We start from the raw sequence: 26,316 nt of genomic DNA on the forward strand, positions 1-26,316 counted from the left end.
ATGCTCAAATTTGACCGTGAGGACACATTCAATTTATCTCAATTTGCAAGATGAAATTTAAGCCTGAGTTTAAATGCTTTGCTGGGTGGGCACAGTGTTTGAGATCCCACTCCTTGAGGTCCTCAGGCCACCCTGCCCTGCTGGACACCCATCCCTGGCACTCCTCCAGCTGGACATGCCAGAGGGTCACTGCCTCCTCCAGCAATCCAGGACCTGGTTCTCCAGAGGCTGGGAGGAGCCAAAAATCCTCCTTCACACTGAGCTTGCACCTACCAATCTGTCTCAGCTTGGGCTAAAGGAAAGACCCTGGACATGCAAAGTCCCTGAAACGAGTTTTTAATGGACGTGCCTGTATGAAGCAATTTTTGTCTGCACTCAAACTCATGTTTACCAGCAGCTGTCATCAGATTATCACAGCAATGAAGGTATTTTTAGGATATCCAGTCCAAAATATTTTTTTGAAGTGGCAGTCGGACTTCAGCAGTTACCAACAAAGAACATGAAATGGGAGGTCAAAAGCTTTGATCTGGCAAGGGCAAGGAACACATCACAGGCAGGAGCACACAGCAGTCCAAGGGCTTTGTTTTATCAGGAAAAACTCATTTCTGTGTAGGCAGTTCAATCCTTAGGACTTCTTTTTGTTTGAAGGAAGACAGATCTGGAGTGAATTTCACTTACAGATGGTCTTTTGAGCACGGCTTTGAGCCTGACCCTTGGTATGATGCTGACTGCTTAAGAACTAAATGCAGCAAGTGCAGTGCTTGGAAACTTCCTGTAGTGGGCTGATTTTCCAGGGCAATGAGCACCTGTGTGCCATATCTCATCGTGGCTGCAGCACGAGGCCATGGCATGCAGCACACCTGAAAACCAGGCCAGGGAAGTTCACGTGTTTCCACAACCACCACTCTCTCCTCCTGCAGTGATTACATGTGAGATGTTCAAATTCACTCAAGCACGAGGTCAGGCAAGTTCAGCAGATGCATCTTCATTAGACTTGCACAATTATCATGAGCAGTCTCACTGGTAACAATTATATGGTACTAATTTATTAGTCATCTTCTTTCTTATCTTTTCTATTGATCTGATTTGTTAAAACCCCACGCAATGTCTCACAAGTTTTCTGAAGGAAACAGAAATCTCTGCATGTACCCTGCCTGACAGAAAACTCCAGGTCTTGCTTGACTGATGAGACACAGAAATAAAAATTATTCCAGCTGCCATTTTGCTGCATTTAGTTACTGCCTTGGATCCCCCACAGAGGTAGGGAAAGAGGACAGTGCCACTGTAATGACCCAGTGCTTAAAATATGCACCAGCATCATCAGAAAAAGGCAGGATGACAACTAAAACCTCATTTTTCAGCCCCTCTCTAGTGATAGAACAGTTTGATGGGGCAAACTCCCCTCACCCTGATGCCACAGGTAACATCTCACCCCAGAGCAGGGAAAAGAAGGAAGAAAGAAAGTGAACACATTTTGTCTCATTTCCTCCAGGTGCACCTGCCCAGCAGTGCCAGGGAGACTGGAGTCATTGGAAGCACAGATGCCACTTAAACTCTGATTTTCCTCCTTCAAGGGAGGGCTCCCCAGCCTCGTGCAGAGCATCCTGACTGCACCATAACCCAGGCCATCAATGAGAGCAGTGCTGAATAAGCCTTTCCTTGCCCAGAGACCTTTGTGCTTGTGATCAGCAATAAAAGGCTGTTCTTGAATTTAAAACCACTGCCAGGTGAAATACCACAGATGATTATTTAAAGGCTTTAAATAAAAAAAAAAAGCCCTGTGTCTGTAAGAACCAGCTTTTCACATTCACATTGTCTGGCTGTGGACTCATAGCTGGGTTATGAAAGCAGCCCAAAATAAGATGAGATATAATAAAACACAAGCTGGGCTTAAGCAAGAATTGATTTCTGACAGCAGTTCTCAATGTTTTAAACACTAGCTGCAGACCTCATATATTTCTGAATTTAATTGCACAATTCCCAGTGATTTAGCATTACAAAAATTTACATATTTCCATGCTCAGAATTTGAAAAGCTCAAACAAACGAGAAACTTTGGTTGACATAAACACAGCTCAAAGAAAACAGTATTTTTTTTTCCAAACTAAGTCACTGGCAGCAGATGACTGACATCTTACATGTGCTGAATATACCCTGTATCTCTAAGCTCTTCTGCTGTGAATTCCTTTCTATGCTGTATTTCTACAATCTGGATTTTAACTTGTGAGGTGACAACTACAGAAAAATAGACAGCTAAATAAATACAGAAGACAATTTGCCAGATGTGCCTTAGACACATGAAAGGACTGAAAGTTAAAGAAAACAATCAATATAAATGAGAAGGTCACAACTTCAGATGGGATGAGCCCACACGGGGTGGAGGAAGTTGATTTTCAAGGAATGATGAGGAGCAGCTTGGACTGATGGACACAGAGGGCAGGTGCAGGGTGTGAAGGACGAATGGCACAATATTTCTACTCATAAATGGGAAAATTTGAGTTTCTGTAACTAAAAAACAGGACACTCTGAAGATTGCAGTCCTCACCAATGTCACTGTTCACAAACATAATTTTCATTTTTAGACTTTTGGTTGAATCAATATCCAATTTTTCAAAATAACAGCATGCACTCTTAGAAAAGAAGACATTACACTGCTAATTCCAGGTAAGTAAAGCCCAGCTTTACTTTGCTTTCTTCTGGAGCATTATCCCACTCAAGTTCATCTTTCACAAATGCTGACACAACCCACAAAGACTTTACTTCATAAAAATAGCATCTTTTCTCTTTTCCTTTTCTTCTTTATTCTTTTCTTTTTTCTCTTTTCTTTTTTTATTTTCTTTTTCCTTCTTCCCAAACTACACCCACAGCCCTGAGACTGAAACTTTCCATTGGAACAACAGGCAGCCAGACAAGAATGGTGGAAGAAACTTTATCTTAAGTATTTATTGTTATGCTGGAATATCACTCAGTTTCCTCTGGGGTAATTCAGCACTCTTCTGGGAAATGTGTGACCTCATTTGCATTTTCTAATTGAATTGCTATCAGGTTTCCTGCAAGACTGAACAAAAAAGTTCCCTGAGTTACTAACATCACTTGTATTAACCAGAAAAAAAAAGTTTACATTCGAGTTTTCGCTGGGGAGGAGGGGAAATGTATGCTTCATGTATCATAAAATACATTTTTAAAGTATTTGCCTTCTTTTCTATCATTTCACCCTACTAGCATGACACTTTAATGTAGTAGTTAGAACTCTTTCCTTACACTGTTTTTCAGTGAAATCTGGCAGGTTATTCCGTCATCTCAAGCAAGCAGCACATTTATCAGGCCAACGCTGTGGAAGAGGGGGAATTGTCACTGTGCGGGGTCCCTCCCCATTAAAATGTCAAGCTGCATCAAGAGCAAGGCTCAGCTGGGGGCTCTGCGGCACAGGTGTGGACACCAAACCTTCTGGTTTTGCAGTGAAAGCACACCAAGTGGGCACTGGCCCAAGAAGAAAGGATCTGCTGCCTTGGAAGCCCTTGGCCACCACCAAAGCACTCCCAGCCCGTGGCACAGATTTTCAGTCGTGAACACTGGGACAACAAAGGGTCACAGACCCAAAGGATCATTTATTGCTGACAAATCCCCTGTGCTCTCCTGGAGAGCAGCCCACTGTCCCCACTGTGCAGGAAGGTTCACTCCTGGCCCCCCAAAATCTCAGCCAGCGTCCCAGAAACATTGATTTCTCCCATAACATTTATTCTGTGTTATAACCTCCACAATAAACTAAACGTCTCATAATGGCCATTCTAGGAGGGCTGGTTTTGATGCACTTTTAATCCCTGGATAATCATGAACTAAATTCTGATTTATCCTTTCAGAGGGGGTTCTGAGGGGCAGCAAGGCCCCTGTCATGAGGGCCTGACCTCACTGAGGGCCATTGCTCATTGCTCCAAGGTAAAAGGACTTGTGCTGTAGGTGCCAACAAACAGTGATCAGCAGGTGCAGTAATTGAATTTCATGCCAATTATTTATAATGTCTGGGAACTGTTCAGCATTTTTGCAAAATCAGTCACAAATTTACAAAGTAAAATGGAAATAAATGGATGCACCAGAAGAAAACTGGTCTCCCTCCCTCTCTCAGGTCACCTCCTCCTTATTCTCCCACATTTGCCATCTCTATATCCTGAGTATAACAAAACAATCTGAAATGTCTTTAAAAAGAAAAAGATATATATAATTTTGCTTGAGTCATATTATTCTACACAAAACCAAATGTGAAATCTGCCTCTAGTAAAAGCCACAAAGTATATAAGGGTCATGGCCTGAAACATATTGAACTGGATATTGTAAGGTTTGGGGTTCTTTTTTTTCTGCACAAACACTATTATTTTTTAAATAATCTCATAATCATATTTATTTCTTCAGTAAACAAAGGATTATTTTGCTTGCAAAAACCACAGGCATTTAAATAAAACACAAGTCAGATGCCTGCTATAGGGACCCACAATAAAACTGCTTATGACCTTGTCATTAGTCTTGTTTTCTGTATTTATCCAGCTTCAAACTACACACTAATAAGGCTTTTAGAAAGGAGGGATATGAATTTTAAGAAGCTTAGCTCTCTGTTTTCAACCAGAGTTCAGATTACATTAACATTAGATGAATTTCCAACCAAATATTCTACTAAAACAGAAATGTGTGCTTATTCAGGTTTTTTTTCTGCTACACTGAGAAGAAATTTAAAGCAGTATGTAAGACATCTTACTTTGTTCCTTCAATATTTAATTACTTTTAGAAGGAAGCAGTATTTCTTTGGTTAGAAATGGCAAATTGAGTTGACAATAACAAACAGGGTTTAATTACATCTTCCACAAGCCCAAGCCCTACTGAACAGCAGCAGAAGTTTATTCATATGACTCCAAGCCCTGCAAAACCTTAGGGGTCAGCTCACTGGGCAAGTGAGAGATTTAAGTCTGTCCAAGTTTTTCCTTTTTGTCTCAAATGCGGCAAAAACTCTCCCAAAGAGCACAGAGTTACATGGTGAATTCTAACAACTTGCACAGGAATTCTCTCCTTCTTTCCCCACCCTGCCCCTGCACTCTGTCCAAGCACTACAGACAGGATGGCAGCAGAGGCCAGTCTCGCTGTTTGGACCATTACTGGTTAAAGGTTAATTAATCCAAATTACAGCCACGGCCAAGAGACCCCACCCATCCCTGGAGGAGCCATGGCTGCTCCCAGGACACACACCTTCATCCTTCCTCTCCAGGTCCTCCAGATCCAGCAGTAAACCAGGCTCTTGGCAACAATTCCCTGCCAAATCCTGCCCAAATGTCACCACCCAACCAGCCCAGCCCTGCATTGTTTGAGCCAGCACCAGAGATAACTGAAGATAACTGCATTTATGCTGTGTAGTGAAAGATCTTCAGCCTAGACCAGCACTGAAAATAAAAATGTGAACTGCTGCTGCCAAAAATGATATGGAAGAGGTGGGAAAGTGACAGCTACTCCAGGGGCAGAGCAGAAATGTGTTCTCCTGGAGCAGACCCCAGCTGCAGTGGCTCTGTGCAGCCCACCAGCAGATTTTCACTGAGGGAACACTGCTCTCAGACTGCTGGGCAGGGACAGAGCCCTCCTGCCTTTCAGCAGCATGTATAGAGCTAAAGCAGAAAGAAACCATCTGTACCCTGCTGCCTGCAAGGCTGGCTCTGGCTTTTCCCTGCCAGGGTGGGCGAGGGGAGCTGCTGGCACTGAGCACAGGGGACGTTTGGCGCCGCGCGCTCCGCCGCCCGCCCCGTGTGTCAGCACGTGCCCCTTATCAGGCAGCAGCAACGCTCCCTGCCCTTGCAAGGGAAGGAACAAGCCCAAATCTCCTCTCTGGAAGCTGCAGGGCCATGCAGATTGCTCGCAAGAGTGACTCTGAAAACCGGGGAGATGAGGAGCAGGGCAGAGCTGCCAGTGCGCAATTGTGCTGTCACAAAAGAAATCTGAGCTTAAAACCATCAGGAAGATGGTTGGTTTTGACTCTTCACCCTTCATCTCCTGGTCTGACTTGGGAGTCAAGAGAGATTATCAGCTGTGAGGTGCAAACATGATGTACCTGATCTGCACTGTATGACAGAGACAAGTGGTCACTTATGAATACGTAAGTCAGACCTTAGCGAACACTTCCCTCACTGGACACCTTAAATAATTTCTGTCAGAGAGGTTCAAGGATTATTTGCAAGGAATTTGATGCTGCTTACGGTGTCTCCTACCTGGACACTTCCTTATGGTAGGAATTGATGCTGCTTATGGTATCTCCTACCTGGACACTTCCTTAAGAAGCACAGACCAGTCAACACAAAACACTTTGGGGCAAAGGAAGAACGAAGCAGGAAAAAGAGCTTTGAAAAAAACCCTTACCTTGTGTCCATTGTGCTGGGACTTGTCTGCCACCAGAAACCTGACCATGGCCTCCCATCTGCCCAGGGTCTGGGGGTCCCAGGCGGTCACCACCAGGATCAGCTGCTTGGAGGGCACCTGCAGGTGGTGGGCGGCGTACAGGGTCCCGTCCGCCCTCACCTTGAAGTCCAGGCTGTTGGTTTCGTACCGCACGCCCTTGTTACCAGCACAGTTATTAAATTTTACTAGAACAGAGAGGAAGAGATGGGAGAAATGTGTGAGATTGGCGTGATAAGGAAAGCAATCAAATACAAGTTTCAGACATTTAATTTTCACTGATGTCTTCTATATCTCTAATAACCATCAAGGAAATGATTTAACTGTTTCTTCGACCTTTCAGGAGTGCTCTTGTGCTTTATCTCTGTTCCCCAGGGAAGAAGTTGTAAGCCATTTTTAAAGTATTTGATACAGTTTCATTAGATCTCAAACACAGCTGTTCCCCATTTGTACAAGTGGATTTCTCCCTTGTCGCCATTATCTTTTAAATTCAACTGGAGTCTATTACCCACGCTGTGGGTATTTTTTTTCAGGAAATGTTCTCCATTTCCCTAACCCTTCAATAACCTACTTACCAGATAGGCTATTTGCACATCTTAACTGAAATTCAAAAGCCCATAACAATTCCATTATCAGAAATATAAAAACAACAAAAAAAAATTTAACACAGAAATAAAAGTTGAAACCATTCTGGAGCATGCATCTGCTGCTGGAACTGGACCCCCCGTCCTGAGCTGCATTCCCACCTTGGCCAACCCCTCACATGTTACAGCTACTGCAAAAAGGAACTGTAAAACTGTGCTTCATAAACCATAACGTGTCATTTGAAAGCCTACTTTGTTAGATCAAAGCTCCCCAGTCGCTGATATTTCTATTTTCGCCTTTTTTTTTGGTCAAAGTCTTTCACAGTCTAGTTTGAGAACTATTTTTATTGGCATTATGAAACATGTCACATACATTAGACCAGGAAAAAACCTCAACCCTGTTATATGACAGAATTGACAAATCGGATAGAAATTGAACCTGCAGCTAATAACACAGGAAAGCAAACACCTTCTGCCATCTCAGTAATCCATGGGCCGGAACACACACGTGGTGAAGGAAAACAGACTGTACCCATAAAAACATCTCAAGAGAGTGAGAGGGGATGCACAGCTCGGATTGCTAGACAGGTTCTCATGCTGAGATGCTCCAGCCTGCCTGGAGAGGAGGAGAACCTGCTGGGCCAGCTCTGGTGGGCTTCAGCAGACACTGAACTCCTGCAGAAGAGGGGCTGGGTCAGATGGATGGACGCAGGCTGGCTGTGGTGATGGGATGCAGGGATGCAGGGCACTCCAGGGGAGAGGAGCCTCTGGGACAGCTGTGCCCCAGCTGTCCCCTACCCCCTGTACCAACCACAGCTCTGCAGCCCTGCTCCGAGCTGAATCAAGGACTAATTTGGATTTAAATTAAAAAAAAAACAACAAAACAACAACAACCCAACCATGGCGCAGGTTAAAGAAAAAAGCACCCAGGAAATGGCTCAACCCACCTGGCTGTCAAAGCGCCCAGGCACATCAAAGTAGGGAGAAATGAGGAGCAGACTGTGGTAGAGGAGGGGAAAATTGTTCCCCTCCTTCACCAAACTGCACCCCTCAGTTACTGGGGTGCTGTGATTGTGTTCTAACTGTACATCTACACAGGCTTTCTGTGCTGTGTATTTATTTAGACCACACTGGTACATTTTTATGTGTGTGGTGGGAAGTGTTACCAAATGCTGCAGCAACTGCTGGGCACAAACAGCGAATGTCACGCATTGATTTATAAAAAATAAGATGGATAAAGTTATCTAGTACATAAAAACTACCTGAAAGCTCTGGATGAGGGTAAGCACACACAGGGTTTGCTGGGACCTACAAGAACTGGGACAATCTCAGAGACCTGTGAGGGGAGATTCCCTGGACCTCTGGGACCACCCTGCTGGGAGATCACCTTCATCTCTCTGGAATTTCTGCAAATCTCCCCTGCATTCACAGCTGCAATAGATATGTGTGAACATATCAAGTGCATCTTCACTTCTAAATGTTATTTGTTTTCAGCTCAACACCATGGTCACTGTCAGGAACCGGGCACATCAGCTGCTGTATTGCTGCACCCCTCTGCTGTGTAATGGTCACATAAAACTCAAGTTCCATCCCTACTCCCCAAGTACCCAAGTATCACTCACTGAAAGGCATTTAAAGAAGAGAGAAAGGAGCGATAATGACTGCACATTAAAAAACATTTCAGAGCTTACTTTGATTTTATTGAGATTAAAAGAAAGCCCTACAGTAGTCTGAGAGAAAAAAAACAAAACAACCAACCTTTCTATATGTGTATGTAGTGATTTCAGTATTCAAAGTACTTAAACATCTGCTTAAAACCCAGCTCGTGGCTCCAAGATGCTGCTCTGGTGTCATATGTCACTGTGTCGACTTTTATGCTCCATTATCTAAAAATGGCTACCTCGTAGACAAAGTCCCTCTGTGACTTGCTAATTACTTCCATTAGTTTAAAACAAACTTGACTAGAGACGGAGAAAACCCTGAGAGAAATCGTCTGATTCTTTTTTCTTTTTTTTTTTAACAAGCACCTTCTCTGCCCCACATTGCTCCTCTCAGGTGGCACAGGTAGGTGAATGCTCAGCATGGGATTAGCACAGCCAGCTCCCCTCCTAAGAGCCTTTAGGAACTGCAGAAAAGGCTTCAAGGACACAAGGGTTGCGGAGTTTTCAGTCACTCTGCACAGCAGCAATGGCCCTGGCTCACCTGGGCAGCTCTGCAGGAGATTCCAGCCCCACAGGGATGGCCCTGCTTGGCTCTGGCAGGCACAGGAGCTGCTCACACACAGCAAACACACTGGGAATGCAGCAGAGCTGAGCTGCTCCCAGTTCCCTCACAGGGAAGGGCAAAGCTCAGTGCTGGGCTTGGCACTGCTGGGTGAACAGTTGGACTCAATGGTCTTGGAGGTGTTTTCTAACCCAAATGATTCTGTGATTAGAAATCCTGAATCATCCTCTTTGCTGCCCTTTGAAAATGAGTCCTTGGGATGTTACAAGACTGCTGATGCTGAGCTGCACTGGTTTATATATACATATATATATATATACACACAAATATATATACACACATACACACACGCACATATATATATACATACACACATACATATATATACACACATATACATGTATATGTATACACACACACATCCACAAAATCTATAAACCTCATTTATATATATTTATATATATAAAATACTTTTCCCAAATATATGTGTACAGGCTTAGGGGAAAAAAAAATCAAGCTATTGTTCTATAATAAATAGCATAGCTCAAGGAAAGGGAATCTCATCCATAATTTCAAATTCTACCTGTTACCCCTACTCTTTGCTCTTGTGGAGACAGAAATTAAAATTTCATTCAATGGCAGACAACTTTTGCTTTTTTCCCCACCTTTTTCTCCCTTAGAAATCTCTACGTGTATGTAATTTGCAGTTGATGCAACTTTTGACTTTCAAATAATGGAAAAAATAAATAAACAACCATTGGCTGTGTTTACTAGTCTTAAAACTCTCTGTGGACACAAATCAATCTTTGACCAGTCTGAAGACTGAAGAACACTGCACGAATTTAACATTCAAAAGCTCCAGCATCAGTAATTAGGATTTTGGATAAACAGCAGAGTCACACATCTATCATTTTTACAGGATGGTAAAAAAAAACCCAACTTTTTAAAAAATACACTGGAAAAATGTTCAGTGAAGCTTATCGAAAGCTTATGCTGAAAACAACATCTAATACCTGATGAAAGGAAAACCAAGAAGGCACCCTCATTAGCAAGCTTTTAGGTTTAACCCTTTACCCTCATCATTTTTAATTGCTTCTCTATGAAAGGGGGAAGTACAACAGTTTGATAAGCTGAAACAGGTACTGAGTGATGGGCAGAGAAGCTGCAGGAGTCTGCAGCAAACTGCTGGGCATCTGAGAAAAAAAATGGTATTTTACTTCAAAAAAGACACAGGGTGAAAAAAAAATTCAACAAGTTTTGCATTGTTCCCTTTTATTATTTAGCTTGTTAAGCTGGCTGGACAGAGTCAAATGATCAAGCCAGGATCTTGAAAGATGTACGAATACACTGAACTTCTTGCCCCCCAAATGTCTGAGAGAAATACTGAATTTAATAGGACTATAAATGGTATAAACCAAAGAATTCACTTTTAGCCTTATCCTTCTGGATTTTCCTTTGACTTCTCCTAGTCCATTAAAAAGTGCCCCCTCTGGCAAGCAGCACAGGGCTGGAAGAGCAGGAGGGATAATACTCGTTTATTAGGATAAACCCCCTGGCAGGACATCATCCCACAGTTCAGGATATGGGTCCCTTCAGGACTCTGTTTTTCACTGTGGTTTTGAGGATTATCTCTGCAAAAGATGTTTCTTGCCTGATGAACTTTAAAGCAGCAAACACACAGCACTATTTCCAGCAGGATCCATCTGCTTTTCAAGTTGTGTCTCTTGACCAGCTCCCTTGCACCCGGTGCGCTGTGATAAATCTGAGCTGCCAAATCCCCCCCTCGCCCCTTCTGTGAACATCATTAAGGTGAGGATGGCTTAACTGCAACCTTTGGGATTTTCAGATGTCTGGGTAACCTGCAGAGTCCTCACCATGCACGGAAATGTCCCTCCTGTGTGATCATGAACAAATCACTTGAATTCCTGCCCTGGCACTTCTGGCCTGACGCTCCCAAATGTCTGCACTCATCCATCTCCTCTGGCTTCTTCAGGGGGTTCAGCCCTGGCCAGCATTCCCTGCGTGTCACCACACCAGAAATTAAAAAATGCCAAACATGCCCTGTGTGGAGAGGCTCCTGTTGCCTAAGAACTGAAACCATTCGGCTAACCACAAAAATGCACGGGCTCACAAAGTGATTTCTCCATTAAGTGCTAATGTGAAGCAGAGCGTGCTGTGCCTTGTTGGGAAGCTGCATTTATTGGGCAAAGTAAGTAAGCAGCATAAAATTTTACAAGGCCACATTTTCGAGGCATCCTTCTTTACGTTCGTGCAATCCCTCTGTGAGTCTGTGAGAAAAGTGTTTTACAGCAGTGGGAGCCAACTGCAGCTGAGTGAATTCCCCATGGCCATGCTGGAAACCTGGAGCAAAGCTGGGATGTGAGTCTTGGAATTCAAACTGCCAGGAAACTGCCTCCATCACCCAGACACAAAAGAAAAGACAGAAAAATTAGAAAAATGGACTCTCAAAAAGCAAAGAGCAGATGCTTCTCCCTACAAACTACTGGGCATTTCCAAATTAGTGCAGGGTGAAAAACTTAAGGGATGTCACACAAATTATTGCAATTGTTGTGTGAAATGGAGTCCCATGAGTACGTGTAAATACACAGTGGAATTATTCTGTGACTGAAATATCTTGTCTACAAAAGGCAAATGCTGAAATGGAGGCAAGAGGATTTTAATAGAATTAGAGAGTCACAAAGGTTGGAAGAGACCTCTAAGACCACAGAGTCCAGCCCTTAACCCACCCCTGCCAGGTCCACCCCTAAACCATGTCCCCAGGTGCCACATCTACATGTCCTTTGAGCACTCCCGTGCTTCCATCACTTCCCTGGGCTCCTGCTCTACTGCTTGACAACCCTTTCAATGAAGAAATTTTTTCTCATATCTAACCTAACCCTCCCCTGGTGCAACTTGAGGCTGTTCCCTCTTGTCTCATCTTGTCCTATTTTGTTTCTCTGTATTAAAAGGATGGATGTATCCAGGTACCACAGGCATTTTAACCACTCTGCAACAACTCAGAGATGGTGTTTCAGTGTTTTGTGGAAATTAAAACTGACTTGAGCCATCACACTTATACACAGTGCTATGTCTAAGCTTGGACTCCTGTGTCTATCCCACCCCTGCTTACAGTAAATCCCTCATTATCATACCATACACAGCCAGATTTGCTTCCTGCAGTTCATTAAATGCTCAGAGCCCTTCTCCTTCTCTAGAAGAAAAACAACACATAAATAGGAAAAAAAATGACGGCTGTAAAACCTGATGGAGACAATGTGTAATTTTTATCTTCTCATTACTAATTTTATAGGTTACATTTTCCACCATGTCCCCATAAAGGATATCACACTAATAAAATCTTAGTGTCTTTATTTAATATTTATAGCACTGTGGGAGAACCAAACTCTTCTGGTAAAAGGTAAAAACAGCAATTCAAACAGCTGCTTCAAAGACTAATAAACACATCCCTAGTGATTGAGTTTAAGAGTATACAGTTTAAAAAATGCTTTGATGCAAAAAAACTCTAGGAAATAAATGGATGGATCTTGGTTGGTATATGAATGTATATAAAAATGTGCATTCTCACACCCTCAGCTTCACAAAGCATTGATTATTCATTAAGTGTTCTTGGAGTAAAAAACAAATATAATGAATGAGTTTGGAAAATTAATGAACTATCCCACAGTCTATCATCTGCTGAAAACATTTAGCATGATTTAGCATGTTCTTAATGTTATTTTCTTGCAATTAATTGCACAGAAATCTGCTGCAGTTCTACCCATTTCTCAAATCTCAGGTCAATGTGAAACATTACATCCAATTTTCCAGTGCATTATTTATGATCTCTGAGCTATGACTGCTAATATTTGCCTTACTGGAATAATAGTAAATTACCATAACAATTTACCATATGTAATTATGTTAAACAAAATCTTTCCTTATTTATCTTCTTGTAATCTTCACTTACAGGGAATCCTCCTATTCAGACTATGCAATAATACAACATTCATGACATTCCCAACCTATTACATGCTTGTTGGAAATGACTCCACGTGCCACTCAACTGGTGACACCTTGGAATCAGCAAAGGAGCAGCAATCTGCCTCCAGCAGAAACTCAGATAGATTTCAAAAGGGACGCAGAAGCATTTTATGTTTAAAAGCACATTTTGAATTTGCCCTCTTTAAGTTGCAAAGCTCAACCCCCTCCACGATCTGATGTGGGTTTTAGGCACACACCACTGAATTCCTGACTGCCTCACTGTCACCTGCAGCTGTTTTGCTTCCACAAAGCCAGGACTGTAGGTTTTATGGGGAAAATGGCAAGGCTTTTTCATGCCACAAGTAATTTTAAAAAAATATATAAAAAATACTTCTGTGGGCTTGATGGAACTACATGGAAAAGTAATCTTTTCATTTCCAGAGCCACCTAAATGCTTTCAACACCTTTTCCAGCTTTATAGTCACTTTTATCAGCTCTTGCTTACAGAGAATTTCTGTTTCCATGGCTAGAGAAAAAGAAAAGGAACAATACAATTCAACAGACAAATCGGGATCCTTTAAAAAGTCACTCTGTCATGTGTGCAGTCAGCCAGTAGCAATGAGGAGTTAAGGGTACATTAAAAAAAAAATCTAAATCCCATTCAAACAAAACAAAAATCTAAATCCCAGACACAGATTGCCTCCTTCATATTCCCACCTGTGCTATTTTTCATTTACCAGAAGCCAATTCAACTAAAATACATGTTTTTAAGGAAGAAAAAAATGAAGAAGTATATTTCACTTTTGGTTTGGAATTGGAGGGGAGTACAGACCCCTGGAGAGAAGGACTATAGAACATGATAGAAAAGATGAATCACTCTGGCAACAGCCAGCCAGCCATTAATTTTCAGCAAGACAGGAGTTGGTCCAATTAAGCCAGGCTCCTTTCTCTACATTAACATGCTTTACTCAGTTTTTTTTCTGAAGCTAAAACATCAGCTCGAGACCCCAAAGGCTTTTCTATTTAGGATCAATCAATCTACCTTGCTGCACTGTAAAACATACACTGTCAGCTCCGAGCTGAGCTCTAAAAAAGAGCAATGGTAGAAAAATTTGATAAATCGACATGTTCTGGCAGTTAGTAGAGGGATTCTTCCTACACTGTCACTTATTTTTATCTGATTAGAAACAAGTATTAGTAAAGGGAATATTCCCTTCTATTCTCTTTCTGGTATTTAGCATTAAGAGGAGTCTTTTCATCCCCGATTTTCTACATTTTATCCAGCAGATTCCTGCCAAAAAGGCACAGAGATACTACCCAGATTTCAAAGGGCAGCGAGTTTGAATTGGATTTGCAGGATGTGGACTCACATTCAAGCATTTTCTTCAGCACAGAAACATGAACCTGCATCTGTTGGTGCTCATGTTAAACACCTTTTTCACTGCTTTCCACATTTTCATCCTCAGGGCTTTGCTCTGAATATGCAACCTCACCTCTGGGTTTCCAGCACCTGCTTTGGCAAGGATTGCTTTATTTGGGATTTCACTGCCCATTTGAGATCCACTCTCTCTCCGTTACTGGGGCATCTCAGGAATGGTTAATTAACACATGAGCCAGGGCCTGATGAAAGAGGTAAGGACACTCACAAGGTTTGAAGTTCTTTGCTGGGATAACTTGGAGGGTTGCCCTTTTCTTTGGTAAACACCACAGTGACTCTGCTGTTGGTTTCCATGCTGTTCGCAGCATCTTTATCTTTGGATAAAAACCTTTCCTAGCAGTTTCAGCATGACAGTCCTGCCCTGTTTTTAGCAGCAATGTAGACAGAAAGCCACTGGGATGTGCAGCTGATGGTCCAGCTCCAGATTAAAAGGCTAATAAAGAGAAGCCTGGTGTGGCTAATCCTGCCAATACCAACTGCACAACACTTTGTGGCAGATGCTGAGTTTTTTGCAGGCAACCATTTTTGTCCTTTGCTCTTTAAATTCCACACGTCTGTAGGATGGTACTGAGATTCATGGCACTAATGAGATCATTTTGCAATTAAAGGCTAAGTAGAAACAAACCTCTCACCACTCTACAGGAGAGTTTGGGTTCTCTGATTAAGCAGCAGTAAATAAACCTGATTCACTCTTGGTCCTGGTGCACACCAGAGATTAACTCTCCAAACAAGATGGACTGATTGACCCCATGGATTAATCAATGAGTTTCCCAGCTTCAGAGCAAAGTGCAAGTTGTGGGAGTTACCTGCAGTAGGATATGTTCTAATTATTATTACCAGCACAGAGCACATAAATCCCAGGGCGCTTTATTTGGAGGTTTTTCTCTTAGCACTAATGATCTCCACAACACTCTCATGTTTGTCAAACTACCTATGTGGGAAAAGACTTTAAACACCACTATGCATTTCTTGAGGAAGAACTGCGAGTTTTATGGAAGCTTGGTGAGATAATTACAAAGAGTGGAGTCTGTGTAATGGTAGGGCAATCTCTAGGCTGTAACAGCTGCTTGCTTGCCCATCACTCCTGTGGGCAGGAGCATCCCTGGAAGGAACTATAGGGAGGCTGGGACTGTGCTGGAGACAACCCCATGCGAGGCTTGGAGCCCTCCTGGGCCCAGCAGAGAGCCCAGCCCTGCTGGTACAGGAACATCCCAGCACTGGGAGCACTGGTGGGAAGTGGGATGGACACACAGCTCCTGCACAGCCACCCCTGCCAGCCCCACCTGCCCCACTGCCAGCAACCTGCTGCCCTTGGGGAGTTTTCCTCCCTGTCACAGATGTCTTTTCACCTTGCCAGAAGTGTATTAGGAAGACATTGGGAGCTGCAGGAAGATTTTTAGTGAGGAAAAAACCAAAGTGAACAGAGGCCATTTTCAGCCTAGGAAAAGAAGTTGAAAGAGATGCTCCAACTGCAGCTGTGTCAGCCTCAGGCTTCTCCCTGCTCACACTCTTCAAACAAACAAACTCTCAGCACCTAGAAACAGAGGCTGCACATGTCAGGGGGAAAAAAAATCAGACACACCAGTAAAGACACTGAACTCCTTATGGACTTGACTTGTGTGTAAACACTGACAACTTGGGGGTTGAGTGTTCTCATCTTCCTCAGCCTGGCTCGAGTGTGAACACATGCTGATCCAGGGAGTCACAACCCAATGCAGTAAAGGAATAGATGTTTCAGGCAAGAATATTAGAAATGGAAGACTTTGTTACCTGAAAGAGTCAAGGCAGGGTAGCTATATTTAACTTGTAGCTGCTGTGCACCTCTGCTCTTCTGCCTGCACAAAAAGCAGCAGCAGTCCTTTACCTTCAGCTATAACCTACACAAGTCTGCAGGTTTCAAGAAAAATTTTATTATGTAGAATAAAACACTGTTTGGTTCCTGGTGGGCTCAAGAGCTTTGACATTTGGACAAATTCAGTGAGTTTTATTTACAGATGGAGGCTCTGGGTTCTGAGTCTGGCAGTTGATTAGAGGGAGCAGGAGGAGAGCAAGTGGCCTTGCTGCCCAAACTGCCCTTGTGGGGGTAACAAACACTGGCCAGTGTCAGAGCTGCCAGGCTGCAGAGAGCCAGAGGATCCTGCCCTGGAGCTGGGCTCCAGTGTACACTGACTCCACAGGAAATTCATCCACAGAGCAGCAAATTAACTGGAAAAGCAAAACCACAATAAAACACAGACCCAGGCAGGCTGGTGGTGGTCATCACTGACCCAAGCAGAACCTCCTGGCCTCTGCAGCCCCCCTGGAACATGTCCTGACCACAGCATCCCCACAGCCACAGAGCTTGGCTGCTGCTGCTGCCACCGACGGAGTCACAGGGATGAGGTTTACTGAAACTTTCCCTTTCCTCTTTTTTATATTCATCCTCTCTGGCCCTTCTTACTTACAGTGGTGTCCAAAAGAAAAGTTGTCCCCTCGCCTGAAGAACAACTTCTAGATTAAACTAGCAACCTTAAATTTCATGGAGCACTTTACTTTTGCAGGGTTCAGTCCCTTCAATTAAAACCGAGAGAGACTGAAGCCAGTAAATTAGAGAACGTGACAAATGCAGCACAAAGCACTGAAGATCCCAGAAGGTATCAAATTTAGTGTTAAAGTAAAGAAACAATAGGGAAGTCCAAGACATTTCAGAGTGTAGTGAATCAAATTAAATTGCCTGAAATTCCACATGGAATACATTTGACAAATTTCTTTCCCCCTCTTCAGCTTTCTGTTTGAGATGAACTGTCGTCTGGCAGCTTCAAACGTCTGGCACAGCTTCAGCTTCAGTTTGCTGGGGCTGAATCCAAACACGAACCTGAACTTTACCAGTTCTGCTCTTTTTGTAAACATACTTGCTGTGGCTGCCAAATGCTTTCCAAAAGCACACAAAACCCAGAATCCAAAAGGAAAATATTGTCTTGCCGCAATGAAATTTGCATTTTGCCACCTATGGGCAGCAGCCCTCGTGCGTAGCCGGCGGTCAGGCTGAGCTCACCTGGCCTTGCGTTGCTCAGATTTGGAGAGAGAAAGGTGATTTGGGAGCTGATGTGGGAGGGATGAGTCTCCCATGCTCCCAGAACGAGCCCAGTTCCAGCCCCAGCAGTGCCAGTGCCACCTCTCCCCACAGGGCTGCAGGGGCAGCAAATAATAACAAAAATAACAATAATAACACAACAATTAGCAGTAGGATTCCTCAGATGAGCTGGGTAAGGCAAAAGGCAAGCAGTAAAATGTCATTAAACACGTGTCACTGATAGCAAAGACCAGTTCAGATTCCCCCAGTGAGTTGCCTCAGAACAAATTCATTTTAAGGCAGGGAACTTCAGCCACAGAAGGGACGGATATAAAGAGGGTTATGATCAAATTGCTCCTGAGAGCAGATAGCATCAGCCTGGATAGATCAGATTTATTTTTTCCATTTTGCTTTTAAAACATATTTGGTTTTGCAAAATGCTTACAACACACATGCTGCTTTGCTGCAGGATGTGATCCTTCAGCAGCGTCCTGCTACCTGCGTGGATTCCCTCTTAAAAACTCTCTCTTTCTCCATTTTAAACCTTCTAAAACACCCAAGCTCCATAAACTATCCAGCTGCAGACAGGTGAACTAAGCTCACCTTTAGGCTGGAGAGCAGCAAGCGACAGAAGTGTCTCAGTTCTGGCACAAGACACAAAGGCTAACAGCTTCTGCTAGAAAAGCACATTTTACTGTCCACAAAGCCTCAGCCTCACCTCTGAGAGCCACGTGGAGTTCCACCACTGCCCAAAATAGACAACATCTGGTTCATACAAACACTGATTTATTGCTTGTCTTCACTCCCCTTGGGTTTTAATTATGAGTAGATCTTGTAACTATTATATTTGTATTTGTTTTATCCACCTAGACATTTTTCTACACTATTAACTACAAACTGAAAGCTCTTTCTAAAAATAGTACAAAACCACACTTAAAATATGCATATGGCCTTTATTAAAGTAATCCCTATAATGAATTTTTAGATGAAGTAAAAGCACCACTGAAACCACTGATTAGCAGGCAAGCCTGCACCTGATTTCATGAACAGTATAAGATTAAAAAGTTTCTTTTTATAACAATAAACTCCTAGAGAAAAGAAGAGCATAAAACCGACCGCTGCTCTTAATGCAAATCAGTGTGGTGACAGGTAAAAATCCCTCATTATTGCACCCCTTCACTGCCCCCAGGGGCTCTCTGGGGGTGTGGAGCCAGTTCCAGTGGCCAGGTGTCCCCATTTTAAAGCACCTCCATGGGGTGGCACTTCCTCAGCAGATGGCACAGATCCATACCTGAAGAATAAAACACTCTTCCTCCCCTGGGTCACAGTCAGGAATGCAACTGTTCAAAGCCACCATACTCTGACTTTTTTGGGCTAAATTTTGTGTTGTTTTGGGATTTTTTTTTCTCATAATAGTCTTGATCTTTCTGGGATTAAGCTGATTCAGAAATGACTTTTTAATTTCTGCGGTTGAACAACTACCACCACAACAGAGTGCAATCAATCAATCAATCAATCAATCAATAAATACCACTTGCAAACTTCAAATTTCTCTGCCTCCACCTTACCCATCAAAATTAATTCTGTAAAAAATAAAAACAAAAAAAAAGGATGTGACAAACCCAACCAGCTTTTCTCCCCAACTTACAGAAGCACTGGAAACTATTTCTGGAAATGTCCTAATGTTTCTATTGAATGACTGAGGCTTCTGAAAATGTTTAGTGGTCTTGCACAGACCCTCCAGGAGGACCAGCAGATCTCATCTCTGCCAGCCCAACACACCCACTGGGCAGCTCAGGCCCATTCAGGCAGAACCCTCTCCTACTCATGGCAGAGAAGGTTTGGGAATATGATGAGAAATTGCCCCAGATGTCTGAACTGCTGAAACTGGAAGGCAAAAAGGGCCAATAGCTGTCTTTTCCCTCCCCCAGTGTCAGCACAGAGCACAGCTCGTGCTCTCAACCATCTGCAGACCAACCAACCCTCCAGGTAGAGCAACAGGAATGCAAGAAATATCTTGGCTCTGTATCTGTTTTTTAATTAAAAAGTTTTGCATGTAAACAGATACCTTCCCTTCTTCCAAATCCACACTGACATCCACTACTTATCATTCAGAGGCGACTGCTAGGGGCAAACATGATAAAAAAAATCCCAAATTCCATGGAAGTGATCTCAGAGCTGCCCGTCATCGGGCCGTCTGCTCCCCCTTCACACCAGCTCAACTGTGAGAGCCTGCAGCTGAAAACAAAAAAGTCAGGCCATTTGAAGAGATAAAAGTCAGTTGTGAGGGCTGTAATTTCATTTTTTATTTACTGATTGATGGGTTGAAAAAGAAAGATCGACTGGTTGGTATCTTTGAAAGGTTAGACAAATGTGATGAATGGTATCAAAGGAAATCCTACCAAACCTCAGCCCCCTCTTCCTTTTATGAGCTACACAGATATCAGGGCTGGGCTGGATGGGGTTTTTTGAGCAAGCTGGGAGGTGTCTGTGCTCAGGGCAGTGGGACCAGAATGAGGTGGTTTTGAAAATCCCTGTGCAGATGTGAAGGGCACCAGCCCCACAAAGACACAGCCCCGGCTCTTGTGTCCTGTTACCAACACAGGGAGCAGCACTTCAACACTTTGCACTCACACATTTGCAGTTTTTTCCAGAGCAGGCCCCAGTGAGGACTGTCAGCTACCACTGTCTAGCTCAGTGTAAACACTTTGTTAGGAATGTGATGAAATTACACCCTCAGGTTTATTCTAAATACTAAAATAAGTCTTGGCACAGAACAAGTTATGCACTCATTTGTGCTGCAGTGCTATGACCACAAGTTTTAATTTTTACTGTTTAATTATTCATCGTGGATCAGGTCTCAAATTAAGCTAATATGCAAAGATGAGGGAGAATGGGCACTTGTTTATCTCAGTTTTTTCCAATTAATTCAAGTTGTTCAGTAATCACATTACTTTTCTACAATGTGATAAGGAAGAAAAAAATGACCAGCAGCCATCCAAAGAACAAAAAAAGATTCCCTTTACATAAAAAAACAGGATATTCTACAAAATTTACTTGCATGAATAAAACTCCAATAAACCAATTAAAATACTCATTTATAGGGATGGCTCATATTATTGACTCAGCCTACAAGGGAGATTTTTCCTCTTTTTTGCCTTTAATGTCTACAATATTACCAGTGAATTGACCTCCTAACAGATTATATCATGGAGACTGGCAAAGGTTTCCTGAAACTGTCCTGGAAATAGAAAATTGTCCTAAATTTCCCTCTTGTTCTATATGGGCAGTGGCAATAAATGGTACATCAAGTAGCAATTTCATGTCTACGAACTGGTGCTATACCTGAATTAATCAAAACCAAAGCTTCAAACCCCCCAAATGTCTGCTAAAATTAACCATCTACTACCTTTTTTTCAACAGAAAACTTACAAAAAGTTGAAGTAAGAAACAAAAAAAAGTATTATTCAGTCCATAATTCATACAGTTTTAATGGCATTTCTGACCTTTAAAGTAAAAAGCATGAATAGCTCACCCAGACCATTGGGCAAATAGAAAACTAACAAGAAAAGCCAGCAAAGAAAAGAGAAACTACTCACAAGGAATCCTCTGCAGCTCCAATACAACAACATTTCTACTCCATAAAAAATAAAATAAAATCAAAACTTTACCAGCCACTCTCAACCCATCTCACAACAGGTCATTACATGGAAGAGGGGACAGACATTGAGCTCCACTGAATCCCAACCAGCCACACCAATCCTGACCTTTACCCGTCACTTTAACATTTTCCTGAATGTCTATGAAAGATCAAACAAGAACCAGCAAATCTCTTCCTTGAACCTGCCTGCCCCAGGCAAGTCCTTTGTCCCTGCAGGACTCTCCTGTGGATGCACCTCCCAGAACACGCGGACATTGATCCCACATGGCGAGGATGAGGTCCTGGCAGTGCCCAGGAGCCTCCAGCAGTGCCCAGGGAGGGAGGCTGGGATGGGCACAGGGCTGACATGGTCCCTCTGTGCCCAGGACACCTGCCTGGCACCCACCTGCAGCTCCCCTGGCTTGGAAACCACGACTCTCCTCCAGCACCTCAGGGACTGGAGCTGTGAGAGGGAAAGGCACAGGGGAGCACTGCAGGCACCTGGGCAAGATCCACCCAAGCAGCAGCTTCAGAGTGAAAATTACAGCCTGTCTTGTTTAAAACACCATGCTTAGGCAGCCATTTGGGTACCTGTGCCACACAACGCCCCTGTGGAGGGGGATATTATATTCCCTCCCTACCCTGTTATTTCTGGATGCTTAAGGAGCAAAGGACCAATATCCTGCTCAGCTCTGCTCAGCTGGTGCAGGAGGAATCAGTGAGGGATGGCTCTGCTGCTCATCCCCACACCTCATCCTCGTGTGGCACTGCTGATTTTTGGCAGTGATTGATGACTTGCACCAAGCCCTGTTACCAGGAACCAAATGGGTTTTTCTTCATGAGCTGCCCATTATCAGGCAAACTTCATGAGCTTTTAGGGTAGGAAGCTTATCCTCTGGAACAGACTTTCCTGTCTAAAACACCTCCTCCTTTCTCCTGTGATTTACTGTTCATTTATCTTTACTGGAAAGCTGGTGTACAGGCTAGAGACATCTGGGGCTTTTGTTTCTGGAAAAGCCAGCCATGGAAACCCAAAAAATGAAAAGCCAACACTCCCATCAGTATATCAGCTGGTTTAAGACCACAGTTAATCTTGTCAATTATACGTAATTTCACATTAAATTCATTTACATTTAAGTCACAGTGACTGAGCAGTGGTGTACATATCCATCATCCAGTGTCCAGTGCCCACCATTAATTACCAGCCTCTGTTCACCCTGTGGAGGTGTTTTCCAAATCCAGGCTGACATCCACCAGGCAGACTGGCTCTCTAGACAGTATTTCCACAAAAACTAATTCACACCTGAAACTCAGCACTGACAGCCATTCCTTCAGAAATGGTTTAGTTCCTTTCCAAAAGTCACCTCTCTATTTCTGGGCACAGGAAAAACACTCCTGTTTTGATTTGAAAGGGAGATTCAAAATGAGTAGTGCCAAGTACCTCAGACAAGGCAGGAAATCAAGTGAAGGATTAATGAATTTTATTCACCTACTACCCAGCACCATAAAGAGCTTGTGCCTTCTCCAGCCTCTCATCCCAATGCTTGTTTTGAAAATCCTGGTTCCACTGGGCATTGTCCATTGCCTGGATTTCAAGTCAGTATTTAAAGGGGAGACTGAACAATGAAGGTCCTGGGCTGGCCTAAATCACACTTGTTATGGACTCACATCACTTGGCAAGCAAAGCATCACTTCATCTTTTCAAACTCTGCCTGGTCTGCCAGCGATCAGAGAAGAGCCAGCCCAGCCCTGGTTGATGCAGGGCCACTCCAAACCATGAGCATCCAGAGGACTCACAGGCAGTTGCACTGCAGCCTCCTCAGCAGGGTTTATCTCCATTAGTCTGGAATTTAGGCCATTTTCTGGCACCGTTCATCTGGCAAATGAGGGCTAAAGCATGACCAAGTCTACAAAGAATACTCTAGGGTAAGCAAAGGACAAAGAGGTAACCCTCTTGTTACACACTGCTTGCTCCAAGCTACTGAAGCTACACAGTATTTAGTGATTTATTCTGCTTAGTTCTAGCTAGATTACTAAAACATTCTCTTCTGTCTTAGCAGCAAGGCAGTGTGTGGGTACACAAGGTCAAATCCTGCCTGCTTACGCCACCTTTTAATTTAGCTGGTTTGAACTGAAAGGTTTGCTCTGGAGATGAATTACTCCATAAGAGGTTTCTTTAAAGCAACGAATTTTAAAAAAAATTGAAAAGCTTAAGGCCTCCTAATACACGTGACTACTTTGCTGTGCTTCTGCCCTGGAAAAAAAAATTACTGAAGCAACAAAACTCTGTTTCTTTTAGTAATGAACAGTAAAAGCTTGTCTGGGGGAAAAAACAGTGATCAGATTGTGAATGTGTGCTACTTCCAAATGTAAAGCCATTTTGCTTGAGACAATATTAAGATGCTAAGATGCAATGTTTGATCATTAATTTTAGCTAACACTACACATTAGTGTTGCTGCAGTCTTGGATTTTTTTTTCTTCTCCTCTGGTTTTGGACAGCCTTAATCATGCTTACAGCCGATCCTAATTGCTGAATCCTATCACTCTCCACCTTCTCTGAAACGCTCGGGGCAAAAGAAATAGCGGAGATTAATGGCAGACATGTAATTAGGAGAAAATGTAAAGATCTTGTGTTAATAATTTGATAAATATGAAATCCTGAAGAGCTCTTGGAGTAAAAGATGATGGAGTGAGTGGTGTGGCACAAAGCTGGGCACGTTTGTATGTGCTGGAAGGAGCGTGTGGGAATGCAAGGGAGGCTTCAGGAACATAATGGGATTCAGCATGGAAGACCATCTGTTTTAATTGAGCAAGCTTATTCGTGCAATGCTTTGCTCCACTAATCTTGTTTAGATTAATGTTAATGTTCTATTAAAAGGTAGTTTATCATCCCACAATACGGAGTTAAAGCCATCCCACCCATAGCAATGTTCTCAGCTCTCGTGGAGGCACAGAGCTCACTCATTACAAGGCTATTGATCATTTACAGCACAACTATGAGGCTGGGAACCTTGCTTAGAAATAACCAGAGGTCTTTTGTCCAGTGAGGGAACAGGCACAGATAAACAGCTTTTCTTTAATTAATTTAAAATAGCAAAGACCACAGTCTGCAAAATAATTCTCAATTATGCTCCTGTATAACTACAGGAATGATACTTTGGCTAAAAACACCTTTCAGGTTGTAACAGAGAAGTGTCAAACTGGGATGGGTTTCTCTCAGTTTCTTTTCTTCCTGTGACACATCTTCTCTCCATAACCCTTGGTCTGTCCTTGGTGTTTGCTTTTAATGAGAAAGCAGGAAGCTGAGTGCTAGCTGGAAGCACACCTATCATTAAAAATGCAGACACAGGGCAAGACAAAAATGTGTAGCAAAGCACCTTTTGTATATAGATCTAAAAATCCCAAGATATTGGAAGCATTATTATATCCTGAAGTTTTGTTGGTTGTTTATTTCAAATATGGCAGACTCTCAAAATGAGCTCTTGTATCCTCCATGCCTGGAGAATAATGCACCTAAATGTTTCGGCTATTATTTTTAGAAGTTTTATTTTTTAAAACAGAAGCAAGCCAAGAAATGAATAATTTCATCATTGTTTTGGGGCTGGGTGCCGGAGTAGCAAAATGCATCACAATCTACTATATTTAAAATGTTTATTTTATACATCTCCTACTTCTCTGCTGTCTGTAACTGCAGCTGCTCAATAGCACTGCAGCATAAATCAAGAAATAAAAGAAGCAACAATTGCAGCCCCTACCCCTCCTTCCCAAATTTCTAGTATGGCTTGAAAGAGTCCACTTAAAATTTTTATTTCCTAAGGGAACATTTTATAATTACATTTTGGACATAAGAACAGGGAAGATGAAGGATACCAAGAGAAGATGAAATATATTTGAAGAAATTTTTCACATGCCATTCTAAAAACAATAATCTCACAAAGCAATAATCCAAGGGAGATTTCCTCCCTGAACACCCAAACATGTCAGTCATTAATTACAACCCAGAAAAGCTTTTCTGTGATACAAAAGCATCACCATTCCTTCTCTGCAAAATTGGGAACATGAGGAAGGGAAAAGTTTAATGGTTCATCCAAGAAAAAACAGCTGACAAAATGCAGAACTCTGAAAGCAGCATCAAATGTGGGGATGTGGGGATGTCAGCAGCTCCCCACTTCACCTGGGGTAGGTTTTAAATTTCTCAGTAAAACTAAACCTGAAATTAGCCCAAGCACCGAATTTTGAAAATCCCACCTGAGCAGGCTCCCAAGCCCATGAATTATGTGTGACACAAAGGCAATGTCTCATTAAAAGAGCCACACTTTGAGACGAAGCCCTCTCTGCTTGGTGCGCTCCGGTGCAAACAGGACTGGCTGAGGACACGTGTACGAGCCACAATTTTTCACGGGGATCTTGGAAGAGGCTTAAATGAACCCCTTAATTTGCAGAGTGGAATTGTTAATGTTTCCCTTGGAAAGACAAGATGCATTTCTGCCTCTAACGAGCGATATCCATCCATGGCTAACGAGCCTCCCAACCTCAGCGAGCGCTGACAAGCGCACATGGGAGGCACACGAGCCAGGGAAAGCTGGGAGAGCTGATAGTGCTCAGGGTTAGAAATCACTGCTCTCCTCACTGCTTGTCAAGCACCCATTCCATGCTCCAGGCTGCGTCCAACAGAAATTAAAAGTGACAAAATAAAATTAAAATACCCAGACATCTCTGCCCCCATCTGTTTTCAATGGTTTTTTGTCCTTTTCCTGTGTTGAGCTCTGTCTCCCCAGCCTGGATGTGCCCCACAGAACCATCCCTTTTGCAGAAGCAGGGATGCAAGGGGTTTTGTCTCACTAGTGCCTTGTTTTTAGGGCATTTTTCACATTTTGGGGGCAGCTTCCCTGGTGTGGAATGGAGAGCAGCTGGGATCTGTACTGCACGAGGCCCTGTATGCAGTTACGAGGCTGCCTCCAAGCACGGAGCCCAA

General features: G+C 43.0%; 1 protein-coding gene across 1 annotated transcript in view; it reads right to left on the bottom strand.

Annotated features, from left to right (window-relative positions):
• LOC136563721 (cadherin-4) overlaps positions 1 to 26,316 on the bottom strand; it is a 418,272-nt gene that overhangs the window by 163,477 nt on the left and 228,479 nt on the right. Inside the window, exon 3 of the mRNA XM_066561277.1 lies at positions 6,387 to 6,610. Coding sequence (XP_066417374.1) covers positions 6,387 to 6,610 — 224 coding nt within the window. The remainder of the gene's footprint in view (positions 1 to 6,386; positions 6,611 to 26,316) is intronic.

Source organism: Molothrus aeneus, chromosome 17 (genome assembly GCF_037042795.1).
Source record: "Molothrus aeneus isolate 106 chromosome 17, BPBGC_Maene_1.0, whole genome shotgun sequence".
Lineage (NCBI taxonomy): Eukaryota > Metazoa > Chordata > Aves > Passeriformes > Icteridae > Molothrus > Molothrus aeneus.